At 41.9% G+C, this 21506-nt stretch overlaps 1 protein-coding gene across 1 annotated transcript in view; it reads right to left on the minus strand.

Moving 5' to 3' along the window:
- Positions 1 to 4353, minus strand: part of ctnna1 (catenin (cadherin-associated protein), alpha 1) — a 78281-nt gene extending 73928 nt beyond the window's left edge. The window contains exons 1-3 of the mRNA XM_030367672.1: positions 4048 to 4353; positions 2326 to 2443; positions 1413 to 1608 (exon numbers count right to left, since the gene is read on the minus strand). Coding sequence (XP_030223532.1) covers positions 1413 to 1608; positions 2326 to 2430 — 301 coding nt within the window. The 5' untranslated portion in view covers positions 2431 to 2443; positions 4048 to 4353. The remainder of the gene's footprint in view (positions 1 to 1412; positions 1609 to 2325; positions 2444 to 4047) is intronic.
- Between the last annotated feature and the right edge of the window lie 17153 nt (positions 4354 to 21506).

Consider the following 21506-nt stretch of genomic DNA (forward strand, 5'->3'; position numbering starts at 1 on the left):
GAAAAGATAATGTTATGTAACCCTTATGAACTAAACGTTATTGACATTGACTATCCTGTGCACCCCAAGTCAGCATAGATAACGTTGGTAACACAGCAAACTATGCGATAAATATGAAATGTGGTTATAGTTGATTCGGTATTAGACTGGGTACCCCCAGCCCGTTCTGCCGGCGATTTGAATTCGCTCTGCAGCATGTGCTGGAGAGCAATACATTTATTTCCGTTTTCCAATCCCCTTTTACTGGAGCCAATCACCAAGCTGGCTTAACACAATGACAACAGGGAATCGATTGTTGCGATCGAAGCGATCGTTGGTCTGATTGGTTGAAGGACTATTACTATTTGTATTATTATTATATTGTTACATTATACTATTGCCCCCTTGCCCACCCTTCCTCTCCCACTCCAGCACCACACATTACTTTCTGGCTGTGGGAAACACTGAAGGGCAATGGGGAATTCACTGGACGGTGATTTAATGGCAGATTCCTGACTCTCAACTAGTGGAAGGTATACAATTAAATGTAGCATGGAATACATGCCTAGTCAGTCGCACTAGACGGGTGGGTGTATCCATTCAACTACACTACACGGAAATAATCTGAAATCTGCACAATGTCTTTACGCCTCCCTTAATGCAGTAATGGTCACAAATATAGACGTGGAAAAATGCAATCACTATAAATATGCACTTCAATGTGTATGGCAATAAGCATTTCACCGTTTAAAAAACGAATTAGCATTTGAAAAGGGATTTGCTAATCCAGCAATGTACTACAAACAATTAAACCACCCATCACTCTGGCGCAACTAAAAACCAAGATGTTGAAAGGCCCACACACACAATAAGTATCCCAGGAAGAACGGCTCATTCAGTGCGCACCTATATACAGGCTCTTAAAGATTCATCAAGACAAAAAGCAAAAAAGCGAAATGAGGTGCTCCACCACTTAAAAAGGGTTACCTCCTTCAATTAACCTGCCGCTTTCCTTTCTACAAACGTATAGGGAGAAACATAACATTCCAAGACTGTATAGGGGTTAGAGGATTAGCCAGGACTCAAATAATATGATTACTGATGCACAAGAGCAAGATGCCTGTGGGCAAACACGATTGGGCTTAGAGAGGGGGCACACGCATCCTAGAGGGGAACCGAGTTAAGATGGGCTCGTGCTGGCTTGTAGGGTAGTGTTAGTGCAAAGCTTCCTATTAAAAACGTCCCCCTGTCCCTTCACAGCACAGCGTCACATCTAGAGTTAATCTACAGACCTTTGAAGTGTTCTTATTTAAGACAGTTCCTACCGGGGCGAACAGCATGTACATAGTGCATTATTAAACACCTCCATATCACAGCAGACGTTCTGCACGGGCCAGAAACCAACCAACCAAACGCTCTTCTCTTCTACTTGCCTTGCTTGCGGACATCCTCCACAGCCGCCGTCAGCTCTTCCTTGAGGAACTGGCTTTCCTTGGCGATTTTCTCTCCCTTCTCCAGGAAATTGAGGGTAGCCGTCTCCACCGAGGCTGCCAGCACATGGGCCTTCTTGGAGCGCCCCTTCTTCTTGTTGGAGGGACCTTTGTTGCTGGAGTTCACCAGCGTGGTCACCTGTGGCCAGCGAGAAAAGCAGATACAAACACTTGAGGAAAAAAAGGCTAATGTCAAATGAATGTTGACTAGTGGGAAACCTGGTTCGCGCAGTATTGCCTGCAGCTGAAGCAAGTTCTGTGCAAACATCAAGTCCATGTCCCGTGACTTACAGGCCATCCTATTTTTATAGAACCCTGACTCCGCATGCATACAGATTTATTGGGCGAAACACAAAGGAGCACAGCCATTATTAATGCGATAATGGGCTGCACAAAGACAATTGTCTTGATTTGTTTACCCATTGATGACTTTATTCTTTTTTAATTTTATGGGGGTTTTATTGTGACCAAGTTCAAATGCACTGTGAACACCACAATTTGTTTGCCACTTGGGATTTAGTGCAAGTTCACAGGCCAGCGGCCCCATTTATACATTGTTGTGATAATAACAGTGTTGTCCATGGCGTTTGGTTTATGTGGTGAGTAGTCTTGTTTATTGATGCCAAGCAGAAAAGTGGAAATTGTCAAGATGGAGAGCAAGATGTTGGCCCAAATATTTATATATTTGGGCCAACATATATATCAAATATATTATATGAGAAAGAAAATATCTCAATAGTTTGCTTACTCATCTCATGGTATTGATATGGGTAATGATGAATAATAACAACCCTGAGAAAAAAATGCATTATACGTGATGTAACACAGAATCATGCTGTTGGACAATCATGTTTACCTGGGTCACAAGTGGCTCCAACAGCCTCTCCACGGCCAGAGTACGGATCTCTAGGCTCTTTGGGTCCCATTTAAATTTGATGTTGGCAGTGTCAATAGTAGACATTTTCTCACAGATGCTGGAATTGATAAAAAACAAATGCAAACAGTCAAGACAAGATACAACAGTTGATTGTTGCCCAGCCTTAAGTTCAGAAACCAGAGCACGGAAAGGACAGAAGCCAACACAAATGTCTTGGAACCACACAACAAAGAAGCATCCCTGTCACAACAAATCAAGATTGTGAATCTACACTAAGATGGGGAGCTGCACTTGGGTCGAAAATGTTCCTTCCAAAACTAGCGGTGGCCAGAAGAAAGAAAAAAAACTCACCACTTCCAAATCGGGTTATTTTAAGCATTAACCTACTCTGTGAAGGGTCAGAGATTATAATCGTTCTTAGTATCTGATTGATTGAATGACTGCTAGTGGACCTTGCTTAACCACGGTCCATGCTCGATTGTCCCTTTCTCGCAATGACTGCAGCTTAATCGATTATCGATAAAGATTGATAAGACAGGATGATCAGCAGTCCCTGAGGTTCGGGCATATTTAGCTAACTGTCAGCTGAATTGTTAACAATGGTGTTGCTGGAGAATAACCTACCATAACAACACACCTACATGTTTATTGCAAGAATATACCTGAATGTTGCCCTTAAGTTTCCGTACACTGCCTATACACACACACACACACACACACACACACACACACACACACACACACACACACACACACACACACACACACACACACACACACACACACACACACACACACACACACACACACACAATTATACCATTTTTCGATATGTTGAAGAAATGCATATCTCCATCTACAGTTTTATTGGAAGATATCGAGATACAAACTACAATTGTCAAGCTCAAAGGAAAACATGAGTCGAAATACAGCCTAGTTTAAAAATGGGTAAAGAGGGTGTGCCAACTGTTGCGTAGGGCATAAACCACCAGCCCCGAGCTTTATACTTACACAGCCATAACCTAACATTTAGGACTTCCAACCACGTCTTAATATAGTCCAGCTCAAACTAACTGGAAGCGTTTAACTGCGTATATTAAAGCCGAATGTGCAACGTTAACGGACAGACGTTCATAATCCCATCGTATTTTCCACATTAAATGTATGATAAAATGTCGCAGTCAATCCAACTTTGACATGATAGTGCAGATTACTATTATTATCATCATCAGATGATCTGTATGTCTTAATCTAGATATAATCCAGATCCAGACAGCCTGGGGTCTCTTCCGCAACACCTGAGCTAGAGTAACGTTACTGGGCGAGCGGTGGGTGTCTGAAGCCCAAACCATCCCAACTTTTACCAACTTGACCCAAGTCAAACCGGAGACAACCAACAGTTCACACGGTTACATAACCAGCTCCATTAGGGCGAATGTACACCATGGACATTAATCATGTTAACAGAGAAACGTGGGGTTAATCCATATTGGTTAGGAGTGGCTTCACGGCTAGCTGTTGTAGCATCCAGGTGCTAACAAGGCTAACGACAGCGTCGGACAGCGGGACAGTTTCCTCTTGAATATAACGGGATTAAGGTTACAACAGACACTATTCGCCACACACAATGATGATTAGAGCATTAGACGAAATACAAACTGCGTAGTTCACCACAACAGAGACAACTTGGTAAAAACTCACCCCAAACAACCCACTGGAGGACGAGTTTAAAAGTTCAAAATGGTGGAGTGGGAATGCGAGAATTCCTCCCTGGCCTCAAACTTTTCCTCCCTTTCTTTATTCCCCTGCTTCGCTCCGCGTCCTCGCTTCTCGTTTTACAAGAAGTAAACGAGTTTAAAAGTAGCCAAAAAACCAACAGCACACACTTTTTGGTCGAGTACAAATCCTCTGAAGAGTTTCGGTCAATTCAGTTTCGATGTCCCAACTCAACAATGGACGAGAAGAGGTGGGGGCGATGAGCGGTTTCCTGGATTGAGAGCCTGGCCAGTTTGTAACATGGGAAATTGTAGGTGTTTTGGGCGTGGTACTCCCACAGTGCGATACAAGTCCTGCCCAAATAAGGGCTATTTGTTTATTTCTCACTGGTAGGGGGTTTAAGCCGATTTGTAGACTGTGTGATTCAATTACTGTTGAAAGATATAAATGGTTGTATGATCTGTGGAAGAGATAAAAGGTTACATTACCAGATTAGGCCATAAACCTAGGCTAAAGCACACTTACCCAAAGTGTTCCTTCCCTGATATTAACATTCGTCCCTTGGTCAAAATATAAATTAGGTAATTGTGAGCTATTAATCCAAAAGGGAATCTCATTAATTCAGCTTAGATGGATAAATGCTTCTCTACCACTGCAGGCAATGTTAACTTAAACCACCGTTTAGGTTTATCTCTTGGTTTAATTGATAAAATAGATCCAAATGAAGGAACATGTTCAACAATAAACAGGCCATAAAACCATGGGTTTTCCTGTGTAGGTTCCTCATGAAAGAAAAAAGTGTGATTTTATGTGTCCCAGCTAGACGGCTATCAATCCAAGCCTCTGCAGATATTCTATAGTCAGGAGTGTGTTCTGTGTGTCAATTTTGGCTATAATAATAATGGAGCCACATTAATTGCTGTCATCAGTACATGGGTCACCTGTTTAAAAGGTCAGGGCGAACTTTATGATTGAGCAATATAAACTGCAACCTTATCAATATGCTGTAATATAACTTTTTTCAATCTTTTGTTGCAGCTGTGTGAGCAATGAATAAAAAATGGAAATGTGATGAACATGCCCTAGAGCAAAGTGTTTTTGTCTGAGGCTAACGAAGGAAGAGTCATAAACGTTTAAACGAGGGCAGTCATGCAAAAGTTTGAACACAGATATAAACACACAGACAGACATACAAACACTCACATGTATCTACGTATATACGTAGGCCTTATAATCATGAGGCAAAAAAGAAATGGCTTTGATTCTCTTTTTGTTTTGTTGCAAATACATCATATTTTTTTCTACAGCATGGACATTCAGACACTTTTCCTTCATCTCCATGCAACGTGATGTGAACAGTTACTGGTGTTTGGGTGATTTTTCAGAGGCAGAACCTTTTGCATATTCCCATCATTATGTCTGCTCAATAAACCCATCCGCTGGCAAATGATCAGTCTATTCACAGCTCTAATAAATAGTGAAATGTGACAAAGCAGTACAGGCAGAGCAGTTGTAATACCAATTACATTGCATACACAATGGGAATCACAGAGAGAGCGGAGGCACACATCAGAAAGTGGAGCTGTGTGGACAGGGGAGATGATTCCTTTTATTACAGCAATGGTGGATGTACCGCACAGGGTGCAAGTGGGTGTGGCGGAAACTCCTGAACCTTTTGAACAAACCATTTTCTAATCACCAGCCAGGTTCTAAAGATGCATAGTCCCCGCAAATAGGCTAATGTTGGCCATCGGCCTAGCGGGGTTGTGATCCCATACATTCTACGGGAGAACAGTAAACACAATGACTCATCCTGTATAGCTCAACTGGTAGAGCAAGGCAATAACACTGCCAAGGTTAAGGTTTTGAATCCCTGTCTGGACGCAACTGGTATAGCAAAGCATTATCACTGCCAAGGTGAGGGGTTTGAATCCCTGTCTGGCGCAACTGGTATAGCAAGGCATTATCACTGCCAGGGTTTGTGATTCAGGAACTCCTAACGGGGCCAACAATGATAGGAATGTATGCGCTGGTGGTATTTCTGGATGCTGGTGATAAAATGGTTCACCAATTGGTGTGGGTGAAGGCATAGTTCTGGAGGAAATGGAACACAATACACATCACAGTAAACATAAACTTATTGATTCTCAAATTTAATTCTGAAAGGAAATAATTGCAGAGGACTTGGCTCTGAGATTCCTGCCTGGCCACTATTCTTGTTCCTTAGTCCTTTGGGCAAATAGTTGCTCAAATCAGCTTAGTGCCGACTTAAGATAAGATAAGATGTGCTGCTTAATCCCAGAAGGGAAATAAGTAAAGGAAAATAAGAAAAGGATTATGCAAGTTTAAAAATATATTTTGCATAGCCTATCGGCTATATTAGTCCTCAACCTTGTTTGTGATGTTAATTTTAGAGTCAAAATGGGTTGTGTGTTATCAATGCTTTGTCGTAGAGCAACTCTTCCAGAAGACAGCTTGTGGAGAGGACATGTTCAGGTGTCCTTGAGCGCCATCACTTGTACCTGTTGGACCTGCAAATGATAGGAGGACAGCGTGCCATAAATAATTCCTTTTCATAATGAGGAAATGCACATGTTTATCACACACTGAATGTATAATTGAGCACATGTAAATTGGCTGTGGTTGGGGAATCGCAGCGAATCACGTCAATGAAAAGCCATTGGCGGTGTTCCAGCTTCGTCTTTGTAATCACAAGGTTACATTAATCAAAGCATCTTTTTACAAAAAGAAACACAAAAAACATTGACCTTTAAATTCAATAAACAGTTTATTCAGTGTACACAAATCTTTCTGATTTTAATTTTGACAGCTATTATTAGAAAATGAAACAAAGGGTAATACATATTTGTGGTTTATAACATGCATAGTGTTTTTTAGAACTGAGGTGTTCATATGTTCACTAGACACTCTTATATACAACGCGATGCTGAATATGGAGTGACAGTGAATTTATAGGAATACAATCAGGGACTTTATGGTGAAATGACTCAATAGTAAAGTAACAGTAAAAACAAGATACTGCAGTCTCACCATTCTTTCTCCAGGGCAATAAGAAACACTGCAGTCCCAATGAAAACAAACACACACACACACACACACACACACACACACACACACACACACACACACACACACACACACACACACACACACACACACGCACACACATACAACCACACTCACAAACACACACAACCACCCTTGTCTACAGTGCTGTGTACACCACATTTAATAGCGCTTCCTCTACATTCTATTGGCTATTTTTCTTTTACCTGTTAGCCCACCAGGCCCCCATTCCACAGCGGTGTACATAACAGAAATCTGAATGCCGACCCTGGTTATTAACCTCAAGTGCAACCGCTCTCTCCTCATTATGGTTCAACATGAAAAACAATGACATAGGAAAGAATATAATAGAGCAGAAGGATAGAATAGGATAGAGTAGAGAATAATGGAGCACAATAGAGCAGAATACAACCCAATACAATATAACATATTATAATATGACAACATAATGTAAGAGTTAAATGGGGTTTGTTAAAGTAAGGAACAAGGAAACAGTGACAGTTCCTGTTTTTCCATTTGTGCTCATAAACATTCTTTGTTCTCTGCGATTTAGAAACAACACACATGTATAGGGCTCAACACATATGAACTCAAATTCATAATATATATTCATTTTTAAACAGCGGTTGAATGACATGTGAAAGGGAAGGAAAGAGTGGTGGTTTCTTGACCTGTCATTCTTAACAGGAGGAACAGAAGCTCCAACTGTGGTGGCTACTCCCACTCTAAGATCGAATGTACAAATTGTAAGACGCAGGGAGGAGAGTTGACACAGGCTGATGTCACTTTTCTCCACCATGTCACAGCCTCGGTATGCTTTATGGTTGGACCACCCGACTAGCCCATCTAGTTTCTCTCTAGACTCCAGGACTGCGGCTGGACACCACTTGTTAACAAGTCTGCTGAGCTCCACCTACTGGCTTGAAGGGCAGGATGTGAGTGCATTCACAGGATCTCATGTTGTGCTGCCCTTATCTGTGTTACACATGCAGGAATGAACACAAGAAGGGGGGCTTTGTGAGAATGGGAAGTGGCGGCTTTCCTGTGAGATGGTTTGCTCACCTTATTCCATTTACACAGTCTGTACAGCCAGAGGAGACCGAGTTACACAGACCCTGTGAGTCATCTTTAAATCAGTATTTCAGCAGAATTTCACTTGAGTCTCTGCTGAATAGGATGGATGACTGGATGACTTCTTTTTTTTCACACTTTTGTATTAGCACATTTCCAGCAATGCATTTATATCGTTTCAGACTATATCTGCTTTACATGTTTTAGGGCGGACATACATAAGCATGCATTGCACACAATAATAGTAATTGTTAAGAGCAAGGACTGACTGACTGGCTGTCATTTCCAAGCAACTAAACATTCAAAGTGCACGCTCACTCCCTATTCCTCTTTCCTCAATCTTCTCCAGGGAACTGATGCCCCAATTTCTTCCTTGCTATGAAAATGTTGACGATTGCGAAGGAACCCTTCAATATTATTTAGTCATGCGTGGTTTTAGTACCTTCTATATATCTTTGGGCATTTCATTATCTACTTTTCGGACCTTGTGGATCTCTTTTTTTGTTATTAATTTGTGAGAATAAAAAATATTAATTAACGTGTTTTAAGCTTGCCGCTCTTAAATGCATTCACTGCATTTCACTTAATGATTGGGATTTGGAACAAAGGACTTTGATTATATACAAGGTATTGATTAACCTAAGCAATGTCTTCAGAAATGCTATCATAAGAAAGCCCAGAATTGAGTATAGCTCAGTGAGCATTAATGTCACTGCATGACCATTAGTATGGAAATAAATGCTGAAAAACATGATGAAGGTTACTTTGACTAATTAAGGCAATTGGTAGCATCCACAGTCAAGGTTTCACATTTACAATTCACAAAGAAAGCCTTGACGAAAATAAAGGGATGGGCGATTTTATTCATACAGTTGATTGCGTGTTGGATGCCAAGCCCTTTAAAAATATTAAACCTGTCAGAATAACATGTTGTGGCTAACCCTTTTAGCAAAAGAATGCTACTAAACAGTAAAGGGAAATCAGTATTTTGAGTAAGTAATGCTGACACCCAAATGCCCAGAAGATGAAATGCGGCAAAATATTATTATTCAGTATGTTCTCTTTTTTTGTTTCATTGAGATTGAAATCTCTCTGAACCTCGATTACTGCTAAATAAGTAATGTCCAAACTGTGCTGCTCTAACAATTTCTCACAGTCAAAAGCTTTCTTGATGTGGCTTACTGTGACCGTTTTGATAGCCCAAATAGCCACAGTTTCCAACATGTGCAGTGTGGACTGCCTCTCTAGGAACGAGGATAATAGAGGAGAACGTGAAGAAAAGGAATGGGCTAATTTTCAGAACAATTTTCTCCCACTGATAGGCAGTCTGTTTCTAGATAAATAGTGAGAATGATCACCATTCTTGTGAGAAATCGGAAATTGAAAACGGCATGTGATAGACAAGACACGGAAATGACCTTTCAAAATTAATGACCCTGTGATGTCATCAGGCAATGATTAGGTCTGTGTAATCCATGGGAGAGATGCGTACAATTACGGAATGCCCCTCCCGTAACTTTTCCACAAATGTTGAAATCTTCTGTTAGTTTCATTAACTGAAAGGAACTGAAGATGGTCTCTGGTCTCTGGGAATTTCGGCAAACACGGTCGGAGACACAGAGCTGTTTGACATTTCTTAAAGTGAACTTTGAAACAACAAAGGTTTTTACTAAAAGTTGGCCGATATTCTTTATTGATGTTCCACCAATTCCTCTCTGCACTATTCTATTTTGCACCTCATTTTGTTTCTATCTTTCATATACGGATACAGAAAAACTGTATCTAAATAAAAGCTGTGGCATTTATTCATGCTGAGCCACAATACCATGAGTGCATTGTTAGCAGGAGAGGGCCCAGAGGGTGTCTAAGCCTAAACTCGGCCGTGTTAATGCCATGCTCTACCATTTGATCAAGACTGGACAATAGTTGCCCTCAACTAGTTTTGCTTTCAATAATCACAATGCCATTTGTAAACACTGTTTGTTTAATGCATACGTGTTTCCCCTTGAGTGTACCTGTTCATTTGATTGTAAAACCCAATAAAAACAGTTTACCATTTAACAAGACAGGACAATGTTATTTTCCTTTAATTTCCAGTTTTGCCAGTGCCATCTTCTTCAAATGATATGAAGGTCATACAATATACCACAGTCACATGCCAACCCCCACAAATAAAATAATGAAAATGTTGAAGAATTCGTCAGAACAACTTCTGCAATGTGAGCTTGAGTCACTTTCTATTGCATACAACAGCAGAAGTATGGCAATTCATCCTCCCACACACACTGCTAACAGTAAGGCAAATTATGTCTTGTTATGCAGGACAAGGGCTTTTCACTGATTCTCCTCCCGAGCCCAAGTAACACACCCAAATCCCTGCCTCCTTTTATACATTTGTCTGTCTGTCTACTAGTTTCCTGAATAATCCACACACTAAATTCTCTGCATGTACTGAATGAAAAAAATAGAAGTCCCATCGCCAGAAGGGTTTTTGGGATGAGGAGTTAGGAGGGGAATAAAAAAAACCCACCCTCCAAAAGAAGCAGTAAAGGAAGAGGTAAAGTTTTCCCTCGGTGAAGCCAACCATTTCCGTATCTTTGATACAGTGCAACGCACGGGTCATTGAGGGCATAAAACTCCAACACATCACAGAGAGCGCAGTGAGGAGAAGCAATGCTCCATTGGGCTGACATTGATTCTTTCCGAAGTAGAAACTCCTGGTAGAAAGGAAAGTCACCAGTATCGTGCTCATGGTTTATTATTGGTTTCCATCTTGAGAGCTTGTCAGCTCTTTCACCTGATCCGCTTTCTTCCCCAGGACAGAAAATAATCGGAAAAGAGATTGAGGCACCGTGTACATGTTCAGCATCAGCTGATAGTGGTAACAGCATCTCTGCTCTTGGAGGATTGCATGAAAACATTGAGCTGTCACATGTAGCAGTTGACAGACATACAAAATAGACGATCCACATATGTGTTTATGGGTTGATTATGTATTTCTTGCAGTTTCATGCAGGCAAAAAAATGCACTGCATAACTTTCCATACCACAGAGACTGTGGGTAATTGACGGAAATCCTGACAGTCAAAGTGCAATTTTCCATTAAATACAGCAAAAACAATGTCAAGTCTTTTATAAATGTCTGTTAGCGTAAACAACCAAACATTATATTTGAAGGGTTGTTATAATCAACAAGGCTAAAACATAACTGTCTGCAAAACAACTGAGCCTCAATAGCTGTGGTGGGTCTGGCTTTTGGAAGATCAGTTTGATAACAGCTTCCAGGAGTGACATGAAATGGTGAATATTGTGGGATTAGGCCGCATTAAGTGCCCTCCATCGCTTAGTCTACGGGTGTAAAGAGCCGTGCGGCATCTGCCAAAATAACCTCTCCTCAATCACCGAGATGAATCCACTTAAAAGGCGCTGTCAATAGAGATTTATGGATCTGATATAAAACTGTCAAAGTAACAACCACCTGGGATTCACTAATGTCTATCATCAAAATTACCTAGGTCATCTGTTTCAGAGTTTGAATCCCATGTGTTTTTTACCTTCTCTCTTCTCCCCTGGCTCAGTCTTGGAAACCAACCAAGTATCCTAGTGGGGGAAGAAAATCTAAATTTCCACATTCCAGGCAGAGCAGGATGAAGGAGAATGCTGGATGTAAACCAATCTTAGACATCTCAGAACACTGTTGGCTTTCCTCTGACAGGGGAATCTGATGACTGTGAATGTGATTGGACAAATATAGCGCAGCGCTGCAGTCATGGTTTCCCGCTTATAGCACCAACACTTGTTTACGTAAACCAGCTAACTCCCTCGGCCAATGTCTGAATGAATCCCATGAAAAAGGATTGAACCTATATACTGATCAAATCAACCGCAAGTATCTGTTCAGTTCTTTTCACATCTCATGACATTTAGTTTGATGACATTTTACATAAGAAATGTTGAAATGTCACAATGTTTAAGCATGTTTCATAATTAACTTGACAGCCCTGATATGAGTAGGCGTAGTAGGCCTGTCCTGGTTGTGGGGTGATGAGTAAGTGGCTCTGACGCAGATGTACATTACCAAGGAACACAGGGGAAGATGAGCAAAACAATATTAATCACATTTGCTTGGTTTGATATGATTACTAGTTAAAGCAATAAGAAGAAAACGAACCACAGTCCTGCACGAGACAAGTGCAATAGATATTGGTATGGCATTGCGGCAAGATTAGTTTGGAAAGTTTGCAAATTCGAAGCTCACATATAATTGAGGTGAGTATTTTAGCGGAAATGCCAAACAATAACTTTGACAGCTGCACGGTGGCATAATCAGTTCAATAATGAGGTGTGATGCAAATGACATGCTTTCATTTAGTCCTCTTCAATTTAAAAGTGATTTAATAACATTATAAATTGCTCAAATTGCCTCGAATGAAAGACAGAGCTGCCTGTCCAGGAGAAATGGATTCAACCCTGTCGGGTGCATTCACTAGGTGCCTATGTTCAGAGTAGACGACACTACATGGTGGCAGGAAACTAATCACAGGGCTGAGCTGGCTGAACCGCTGACATTTCCTTATGAAACCGACAAAAGTGCGAACAATGCCACTACAATGATGTCAGACAGCACAATTCCATCCATGAAAGACCTGTGTGTTCCCTCTGACAAACCATAATTTCCCTTAAAAGAAATGTAAAAAGAAATACCAAGTCATGACTCATGTCTGATTAAAATGATCTTTGCGGGCAATCGATGTAATAACTCCATGTTTCATGCTATAAGACACCTTCAATTTATCCATTGGCTGAAAAGGGAGTAACTTTCGCTGTTGTTGTAACACGAATCAACAGGGGTCTGCTGTGTGCAGTATTAACAGGAGTATTGCAGGGCTAGAGAGAGTGAAAGGGAGTCAGAGAGAAGGACGGACGGAGGCGTTGATGGCGAGGGCGCCTGAGTCCAAACAATGCGAGAGCTTTGACTGCAGAGAGAAAATGCTTAGACATAAGCAAACCCAACCTCTGACCCCAATCCGCCGTTCAATCTCTCTTCTGTGAACTCGGGGAATTTCAGCACAGGACTTCAGGATGGTATACACACGTTGACCCAGCGCTTTGGCTGCATGTTCATGTTCACACCTGCAGCGCAGGCAGTGGATGTCTTGAACCCGGTGCTCTGATTGCGACGCCTCCTCCCTCTATGATTGCGTTGCGTATTTGTCTGATCAGGTACCCTCACGAGGGAGGGCAGGGACCGGATGAATAGATGTTTTGTGTATTTTTGTCTTGTGTATGTTATTCATAACACCATAAATAACAGAGAACATCCATCGGGGGGAAATCCTTAGGGTAATGTATTGAATTTAAAATTCAAAAAACAAGGTACTATTTTGTAACAAACCATCACTTGGTTTGTTACAAGGTGGTGCTGATGACTATTAATTCAGCGTGTTTAGTCACTTCAAATGGAATACATCTCATGTGGCCATGCATGATGTGATACATTAGAGGCTAGGGAGGATTCAAATTAGGGATTAGAGCACTTTGTGATCTGTTGCACCACGGAAACGTTTGTGTTAGGCTGTAATAGATGGAAACCAGAGCACCGAAAGGAGCTGTCATTAGACGCACTGCAATGCAGTCAGACGGAGCCATGAGGTAAGCTCCAATTGATTATTCATTTACGTTGTCGGACATTTTACACTTAGGGCTTTTAGCCGGTTGCTATTGTGCAGCAGTTCTTATGGTGCATGGTATAAGGGATTTAATTAGTCGTCTTGCTCAAGGGAGTAATGACAATAGTAGCTGAGCTGTGATGCTATAGGCTACCTTTATGAGACATTCTTTGGACGTGGGCTAGTAGAACAACAGAGAAGATTGAAGTAATAAATATAAAAGCAATGCTCACTGACTCAATATAAACAACAAAATCAACCCTCTCTCTCTCTGCCTCTCTGCATGCTTATATTTAGGACAATTACAAGTACCGAAAAACCTGGCATGGTTTGAAAGAAACAGAGGGAGAGCGAGAGTCTGTGTGTGTGTGTGTGTGTGTGTGTGTATGTGTATGTGTGTGTGTGTGTGTGTGTGTGTGTGTGTGTGTGTGTGTGTGTGTGTGTGTGTGTGTGTGTGCGTGTACGTGTGTGTGTGTGAGTTAGTGTGTGTGTGTGTGTGGGTGCGGGTGTCTGTGTGCGTGTGTGCCTTTGCTTTTCGTTTTTTGTCTGCAGATGGGTAATTTGAAATTAACATAAGTCCAACCTCTCAACAATTACAACACTAAAGGATTCCAGAGCCTAAGAAAGCAATTCTTACACATCAAAATGAACATTGATGCTATTCTGAAGCATTGACTATTGTGCTGCCGCAGTAGTGAATGTGTGCACAGCGGTCCATTTGCAGGGTGGCTGCAAATTCTACTGTGTGCGCTCATACCTGCAGGTGGTAATGCATAGGCAATGAGCTGCATGCATTCTGCGGGTCAGGGCGAGGTAACACAGGACATAGCTATAGTGTCAGACAAGCTGTCTGGGGTAGCATATTTTTCTGTGGCTAATAAATATATCGAATGAATACATTTCAAAACAGCTGAGTCAAGGATGGACTCAACAATATTCCCAAATGCAGAAATAAAATCCTGTTTTCCCTTTATTTTGTATATTCCCTGTTCAGTTATGTATTATATTTTTCCATCTAGAGCAGTTGAGTTCGATTAAGATGTGCTGTAGATGCAACTTTGGCTCATTTTCTCCTTCATTAGCTGTGGATGGCAACGGGGTGAATTATCTGGCGTTTGTTTGTGGAAAGCGCTGGCTCGATCAGTTTCCTCATTGGATAAATGAAAAATAAACGAAAATGGTTGCTTCAAAAACGTCAAAGTGGGACGAAATACAGGACAGTTTGCTGAGAGGGTGCCCGGTCAACCGCTCAGCATGCTAAACAATACCGGCTGGTTTCGGTTTTTCAGAGAAACAAGTAGCCGACAATAAAACAATCCGTAAGAAAAATTTGTAAAGACATATTCCTTTTTCTTACTTCTTCAAAATGTGGTTTGCATAGACACTGTTCTGGTGCTAAGCTAAGCTTTTCACCACAATGCTTCACTGACTTTGATAAATATTATGTCGGATGAAACGACCCATGCGATGCCACACAAGATAACCCCGCTACACACAGCTACACTCACACTCACACACACGCACACACACACACACACACACACACACACACACACACACACACACACACACACACACACACACACACACACACACACACACACACACTGCTATGTTGAAATAGAGTATGGGTGGGAAGGAAAAAGTGATAGAGGCATTAAATCATTGCATTCAACACCGCTGCCCAGCACTTCATAGCAATGGAAATTAAATTCCAAGGTTCCACAGATAGGCTTGCACTTGGACCGCACTGTCTGCCCAAGACCAGTCAAGTGACCTAGCATAGGAGGACCACACATACACACACCCTGCTCTGGCCCCCTATAATTCAAATCTATTCAACTCTAACCTTAGGTCCAGGTAACAAAACCTTTGCAGTTGGCCCCCCTCCTCGTTCTTCTGCAATATATCAGCTTAGCAATTAGCTCAATGAAATACAGCTGCATTCAGTGTTTGGCAAAGATCCTTGAGCACCTCTAACCCCCCCCCCCCCCCCCCCCCCCCCCCGCCCCCCCCCCCCCCCCCCCGCCCAGCCTGGCAGGGCCATGTTCGCATTACAGCCAGGCCAAGCCTCATCACTCCCCTGTGCTTGACTCACTGTTCCTTTATGCTATCATTTTATAGTGTGTGATCAGTATCTGAGAGGAGTGTTTCTCTGGAAGCACTGCCACTAGTTGTAAATGAAATCTTCTATTTTTCTATTTCTTCTCATGCCTCTCCAAGGGACCGGGGAACCATTACTCATAGAGTCAGCCATGTCGCGCTCTGGCTAGGGGCTATTAGCTAATGGCAGGTGGCTAGTGCCTGGTCGCTAGCAGCTAGGTGCTAGGGGTGATAACTAGTGGCTAGGACTAGTGACTAGGAGGACTAGTGGCTAGGACTACTGGCTAAGGTACGGACTGTGCCACATGCCAACTCCAGAACCGAGCTAGTACCACACAATAAAACACACTAAAAAACATGCACACTGTATATCCCACTACAGACGGACAGATAAAAATAGAGAGAGAGAGAGAGAGAGAGAGAGAGAGAGAGAGAGAGAGAGAGAGAGAGAGAGAGAGAGAGAGAGAGAGAGACACACACAGACAGACAGACAGACAGACAGACAGACAGACAGACAGACAGACAGACAGACAGACAGAGAGAGAGAGAGAGATAGATAGATAGATAGATAGATAGATAGATAGATAGATAGATAGATAGATAGATAGATAGATAGATAGATCATTTGCTTGATTGATTTATTGAGTGATGGAAAGACCAACTAACAAACCCAATAATAATGTATCTCTAGTCAGCATGAACTACCAGTTCCACTTTGCTATATTTAAAAATCTGGATTAATGATTCCAGAGGACAGCTGAGTCCTCAATCAGGGACTCACATTCACTCATCAAGCATCTTTTGGGAGATTCTGGCCTGCTAAATTAGATCTACTCTGTTGAGAACGCGGCTATTTTTACCCGCATCACGAGACTGGTAGTCAATCAGTGGCCCGGGCTGCCTATAAATGGCTGAGGCAATCTCGGTTGTGACTGGACCTGAACGCTCAATCAGCAATACACTGCAATCCCAGAGTAATATGCAGCCACGTGAATGCAAGCATCGATTTATCTCTCACCTCTCGTATTGTCTCCTTAAACACGGAAAGATTATTGCACGGACGTAGGTGAACTTAAAGTGCGAGGGCGACTGCTCTGCATGAACATTCCAATGTAATATTCCATTAATCCACAAGAGGGGGAAACATAACCTTTTTTGACCCTGCTACTGAAATACCAAAGGTTGGGCAGAGAGGTTGAATCAGAAGTTGGTTATATCTGGAACACTTTTTTTGCATTATGCGAATTTTTATCACACACTGAAAATAGACTGGTTTGGATCTGAAACACACACACACACACACACACACACACACACACACACACACACACACACACACACACACACACACACACACACACACACACACACACACACACACACACACACACACACACGCATAAATCAGTGAAGCCTGAGGCAGCCTAAGAAACGTTTCATCGCAATCTATTACACAAATATGGGAGGAGATTTAAAACATCAAAAATGTATACAGTCTTGAGTTCTATCTGGCTTAAGGTACATTATGCTGCAGTCATCAGAGCAGTAAAGCCGGATGAAATGCGCGAGGTGAGTAGGATCTGTAGTAATGGCATTTCACCAGTAGGGGGAAACAAATGCATCTTCAGATGTTGGGTCAGTGCCAACAAGACATCCGCACTCATTATCAAGGCTTGAACCGTGTAACACTCCCGTTATAAGTCTGCAGCCATAAAGGTTGTCTCTGATATCATACAAGCGTGTTCGTGAAAGCATACATGAATCTGCCCTCCATTTTGTTGTAAAAAGATTCATGGAATGTATTTCAAAAGGAACAGGACTTTATTGCTCTGTCCAATTCTGGCTCAACTTGTAAAAAACAGAAAAAGAATTGTCTTGGAGGGACCCAGGGCTGGGGTCCAATCATCCGTGGCTTAGCTTGTGGTTCAACAGGGAGACCATAATAACCATGGAAAATAGGGGATGGGGATCAACAACAACACAAACATTGACGCTAAGTGACGTTTGTGTATGGAGAAATAAAGGACACCCATATGTTGCATATTGGAGATAGATCGGAGATGGTGTGTTATTGATGCCCTCAGACCCACCAGACCATAATACTACTAAACTATATCTCTATGTGTGTGTGTGTGTGTGTGTGTGTGTGTGTGTGTGTGTGTGTGTGTGTGTGTGTGTGTGTGTGTGTGTGTGTGTGTGTGTGTGTGTGTGTGTGTACACAGAGACAGAGTCTCTAAGTCATACGTTGAGGTAAATTGCGAGACAGACTCAGTTGCTGTTCTTCAAATCCAAAGCAGATGATTGCTTTGCATGTGAGATGCAGATCATCTTTTCCATTGGGTCACGGTAGCTCGCCACTCATGTCGATTACTTCCCCTATAATCATGACGCACCAACGTAATATAACAAGGACACGTATTCAAAACCAGAAAACAAGAAAGACACGTCTGCTCTAAAAGATGAAACAGTGCCAATGACTCTGTGGCCTTTTCCTGAATGCTAACCTTTTTTCAAAGTCATTTTTATGAGGTTAGTATTAAGGAGCCCAGGGGGTGAAGGGTGTTCATAAGTGGTTGGGGGGGGGGGGGGGGGGGGGGGGGGGGGGGGGAGAGATAGGATGCCAGCAGGCGGTCAAATAGCGATGGTGCAGTCAAGTGCTGTACACTCGGTGTGAACCGTCATCGGCCACTGAGAGCTGTGATATCTCGCTGAGGAATCCCACGGAGAGGCACGGTGGCAGCCGCCGGGAGGAAATAAGATGCTGTCGACGTTCGTTTTTTGGGGGGATTATGGTTTGTTGACGCATGCCTCCGAAGACGGATTCTCCTACTGGGTGGTGGAGCGATTGCACGGCCGGCCTCTCTGACCTCCGATGAGTTTGTTTTTTTTAAAATAAATCCTTGAACACGCACCACATTGCTTACATTTAGCCCAGTGGTTCTCAACCTTTTTTGAGCAAACGTACCTTACCCTGATCCTCATGGCGCCCCCCTCCCCCAATATTTTTTTTTGCAGTGGTCACTAATAGCAATGAATGCCCTCTGAGTCGGTTTTGTTGAAAAAAAACTTAAAAATATTCATGAATATTCATGACATGCAAATGTCTCACCTCTGATTGGCTAACAGCACTGTCCATTCCTGTAATAAACCCATTAAACTTCCAGAGCGACACAGGGGGAGGAAGAGAGAGAGAGAGAGAGAGAGAGAGAGAGAGAGAGAGAGAGAGAGAGAGAGAGAGAGAGAGAGAGAGAGAGAGAGAGAGAGAGAGAGAGAGAGAGAGAGAGAGAGAGAGAGAGAGAGAGAGAGAGAGAGAGAGAGAGAGAGAGAGAGAGAGAGAGAGAGAGAGAGAGAGAGAGAGAGAGAGAGAGAGAGAGAGAGAGAGAGAGAGAGAGAGAGAGAGAGAGAGAGAGAGAGAGAGAGAGATTGGCCAAGAAAGAAGAGTTGAGGAAGAAATGGTTGGATTGAACATTCATTCACCGTGACCGCGGCGTGGGCGCTCCCGCGACTTCCGGCCGCGATGTCTCCCGTCTCGGCCCGGGTACCGTGACCCAATCCCTATGAGAGCTCCCCGCGCTACGGCCACCCGGAGGCGCACAGAGCTTTTGGCCGTGATATTATATATACAAATATTATATTATATGCTATTATATATACAAAAAGTTTCTAAAGTAACATAGTAACCTGGCATTCAAGTGTCATCATGGTAACGTTAAGAATTGGATCATTTAAATATTTCATGAATTGCATAGAAGTCAGCTGCCTAATTTTAACGCAAATATTATGCCTCCAGACAATTTCTTTCTTATCTACACAATCAATTTCATTAGGCCTACTGATGCTTTAAGGCAAGTCCAGTTGACTTCCATATTCCCAGAAATAAGAATTGTTATATTTTATTCAGTGAACTTGTTTTGCCATTGCATGGCTAATGCAAAACATTGCTTTTGTGTTTTTGGTTCATTCTTACAATGTCATCTATGAGTTACATACATGTCCAGATAAATATTGCACAATTAACCACCAAAAAAGACAACACAAGGCAAGGCAAGGCCAGTGTATTTGTATAGCACCATTGAAACACAAAGCACTTCATAGTGCTTTGCAAAGGGAGAAATCACAACGACAATATTAAAACTGCTATTTGATTTGGAAAGAGGAGATCAGAGAGAGCCAAGGTAATGTTTCAATGGAATAGAGGGTGACACAAATCCAATACTCTATAATATTCTTTGTACGTTCATATATTTTTCTGGAGGGTTTACAATAATAATGTCCCTCAAAAATTATTTCACGTCATGCTGCTCCTTAGAATGCATTGAGAAGCCCCTCTTTTGACAGCTCATGAATTTTAGTTTAATTTAGAAAACTGGGTGGGCTGGAGGCTTGGTGCTATGAAGTTTGATGAAGGGCTCCTTCTGCTGTCTGCTTTGGTTTCCTGGAACTAAGGATACTGTGAAATCAAATGACTGGCACAAGATCTGTATCATCACAGTACAACAACCCAAAGAGGCTCAACGGCGGTTTCGATCTTGGATTGTTTCTGGAAAAATTAAAGATTGATGATGTACATTTTTCACCAAGCCGATAGAACAGCTGTTTTGATTCAGATTATTCCGTAAACCAAAATAAATGTGTTTGACGAGGCCTATTGAGAAATCGAGGACATCTGCCGATCTCGGTGTCTTTTCATGCCACAGAAGGACATTATTTAAATAAATAACTGAAGATTGAAGAAATAGATAACAAAGTCATGTTGAAGTGCTGCATGACATTGCATAACATTGTCATTGATATCCATCTTATTGTGTGAACCTATATTATGGTTGTAGATTGAATTACTTATGGTAATTGATATCCTCAAGAATGCTATCTTCTCATAATCCGTTGCTGGAATGTCTGACTGTCTGTGATGACGCAAATCCTTTGTGATTGTGATCAACTTTCATTCCAAAATAATGTCCAATAAACAGCGAAAGTAGCCTATGTTTTGAGATGCATTAAAAGATCACTGGTTTATCTCATGGGCTATATTTCATTTTCACGATCTAAATATTCATGTTTCTTTTTCTTCCCATGTTGATTACTCTAATTCTCCTTTTCACCTGTCTCTGAGCAAGACAATCCTGACATCTCCGATTTTCAGAAAGCAGCTGAAGTCCCTTATGTTTGGACTTGCTCTTATTTCAATTGTTTTGTTTCCTTTTTGTTATTGTGTGTCTATTGCTCTGAGTTTTAATTACTTTTTGTGAAGCACCAAATTACATCTTCTCTTGGAAGGTGCTATATAAGAAACTTTGTATCATTATTATGCTCATTATGATAATGATGATGTTATCCAGATGCCTTGGACGCCAGCCTTCCGAGTTGGAAGTGGGGAAATCTCCCAGCTTTCTTGCGGCATTTCACGGAGGCAGGCCCCCTTTTGGTTGAGTTCTGAGACTATTGGCGCGTTCACATCGCGTTTAGCCTTCCATACAGTGACAATGCTTCTCATAGATAAAAGCAAAAGGATAG

The sequence above is a fragment of the Gadus morhua genome, chromosome 10 (genome assembly GCF_902167405.1).
Source record: "Gadus morhua chromosome 10, gadMor3.0, whole genome shotgun sequence".
NCBI lineage: Eukaryota > Metazoa > Chordata > Actinopteri > Gadiformes > Gadidae > Gadus > Gadus morhua.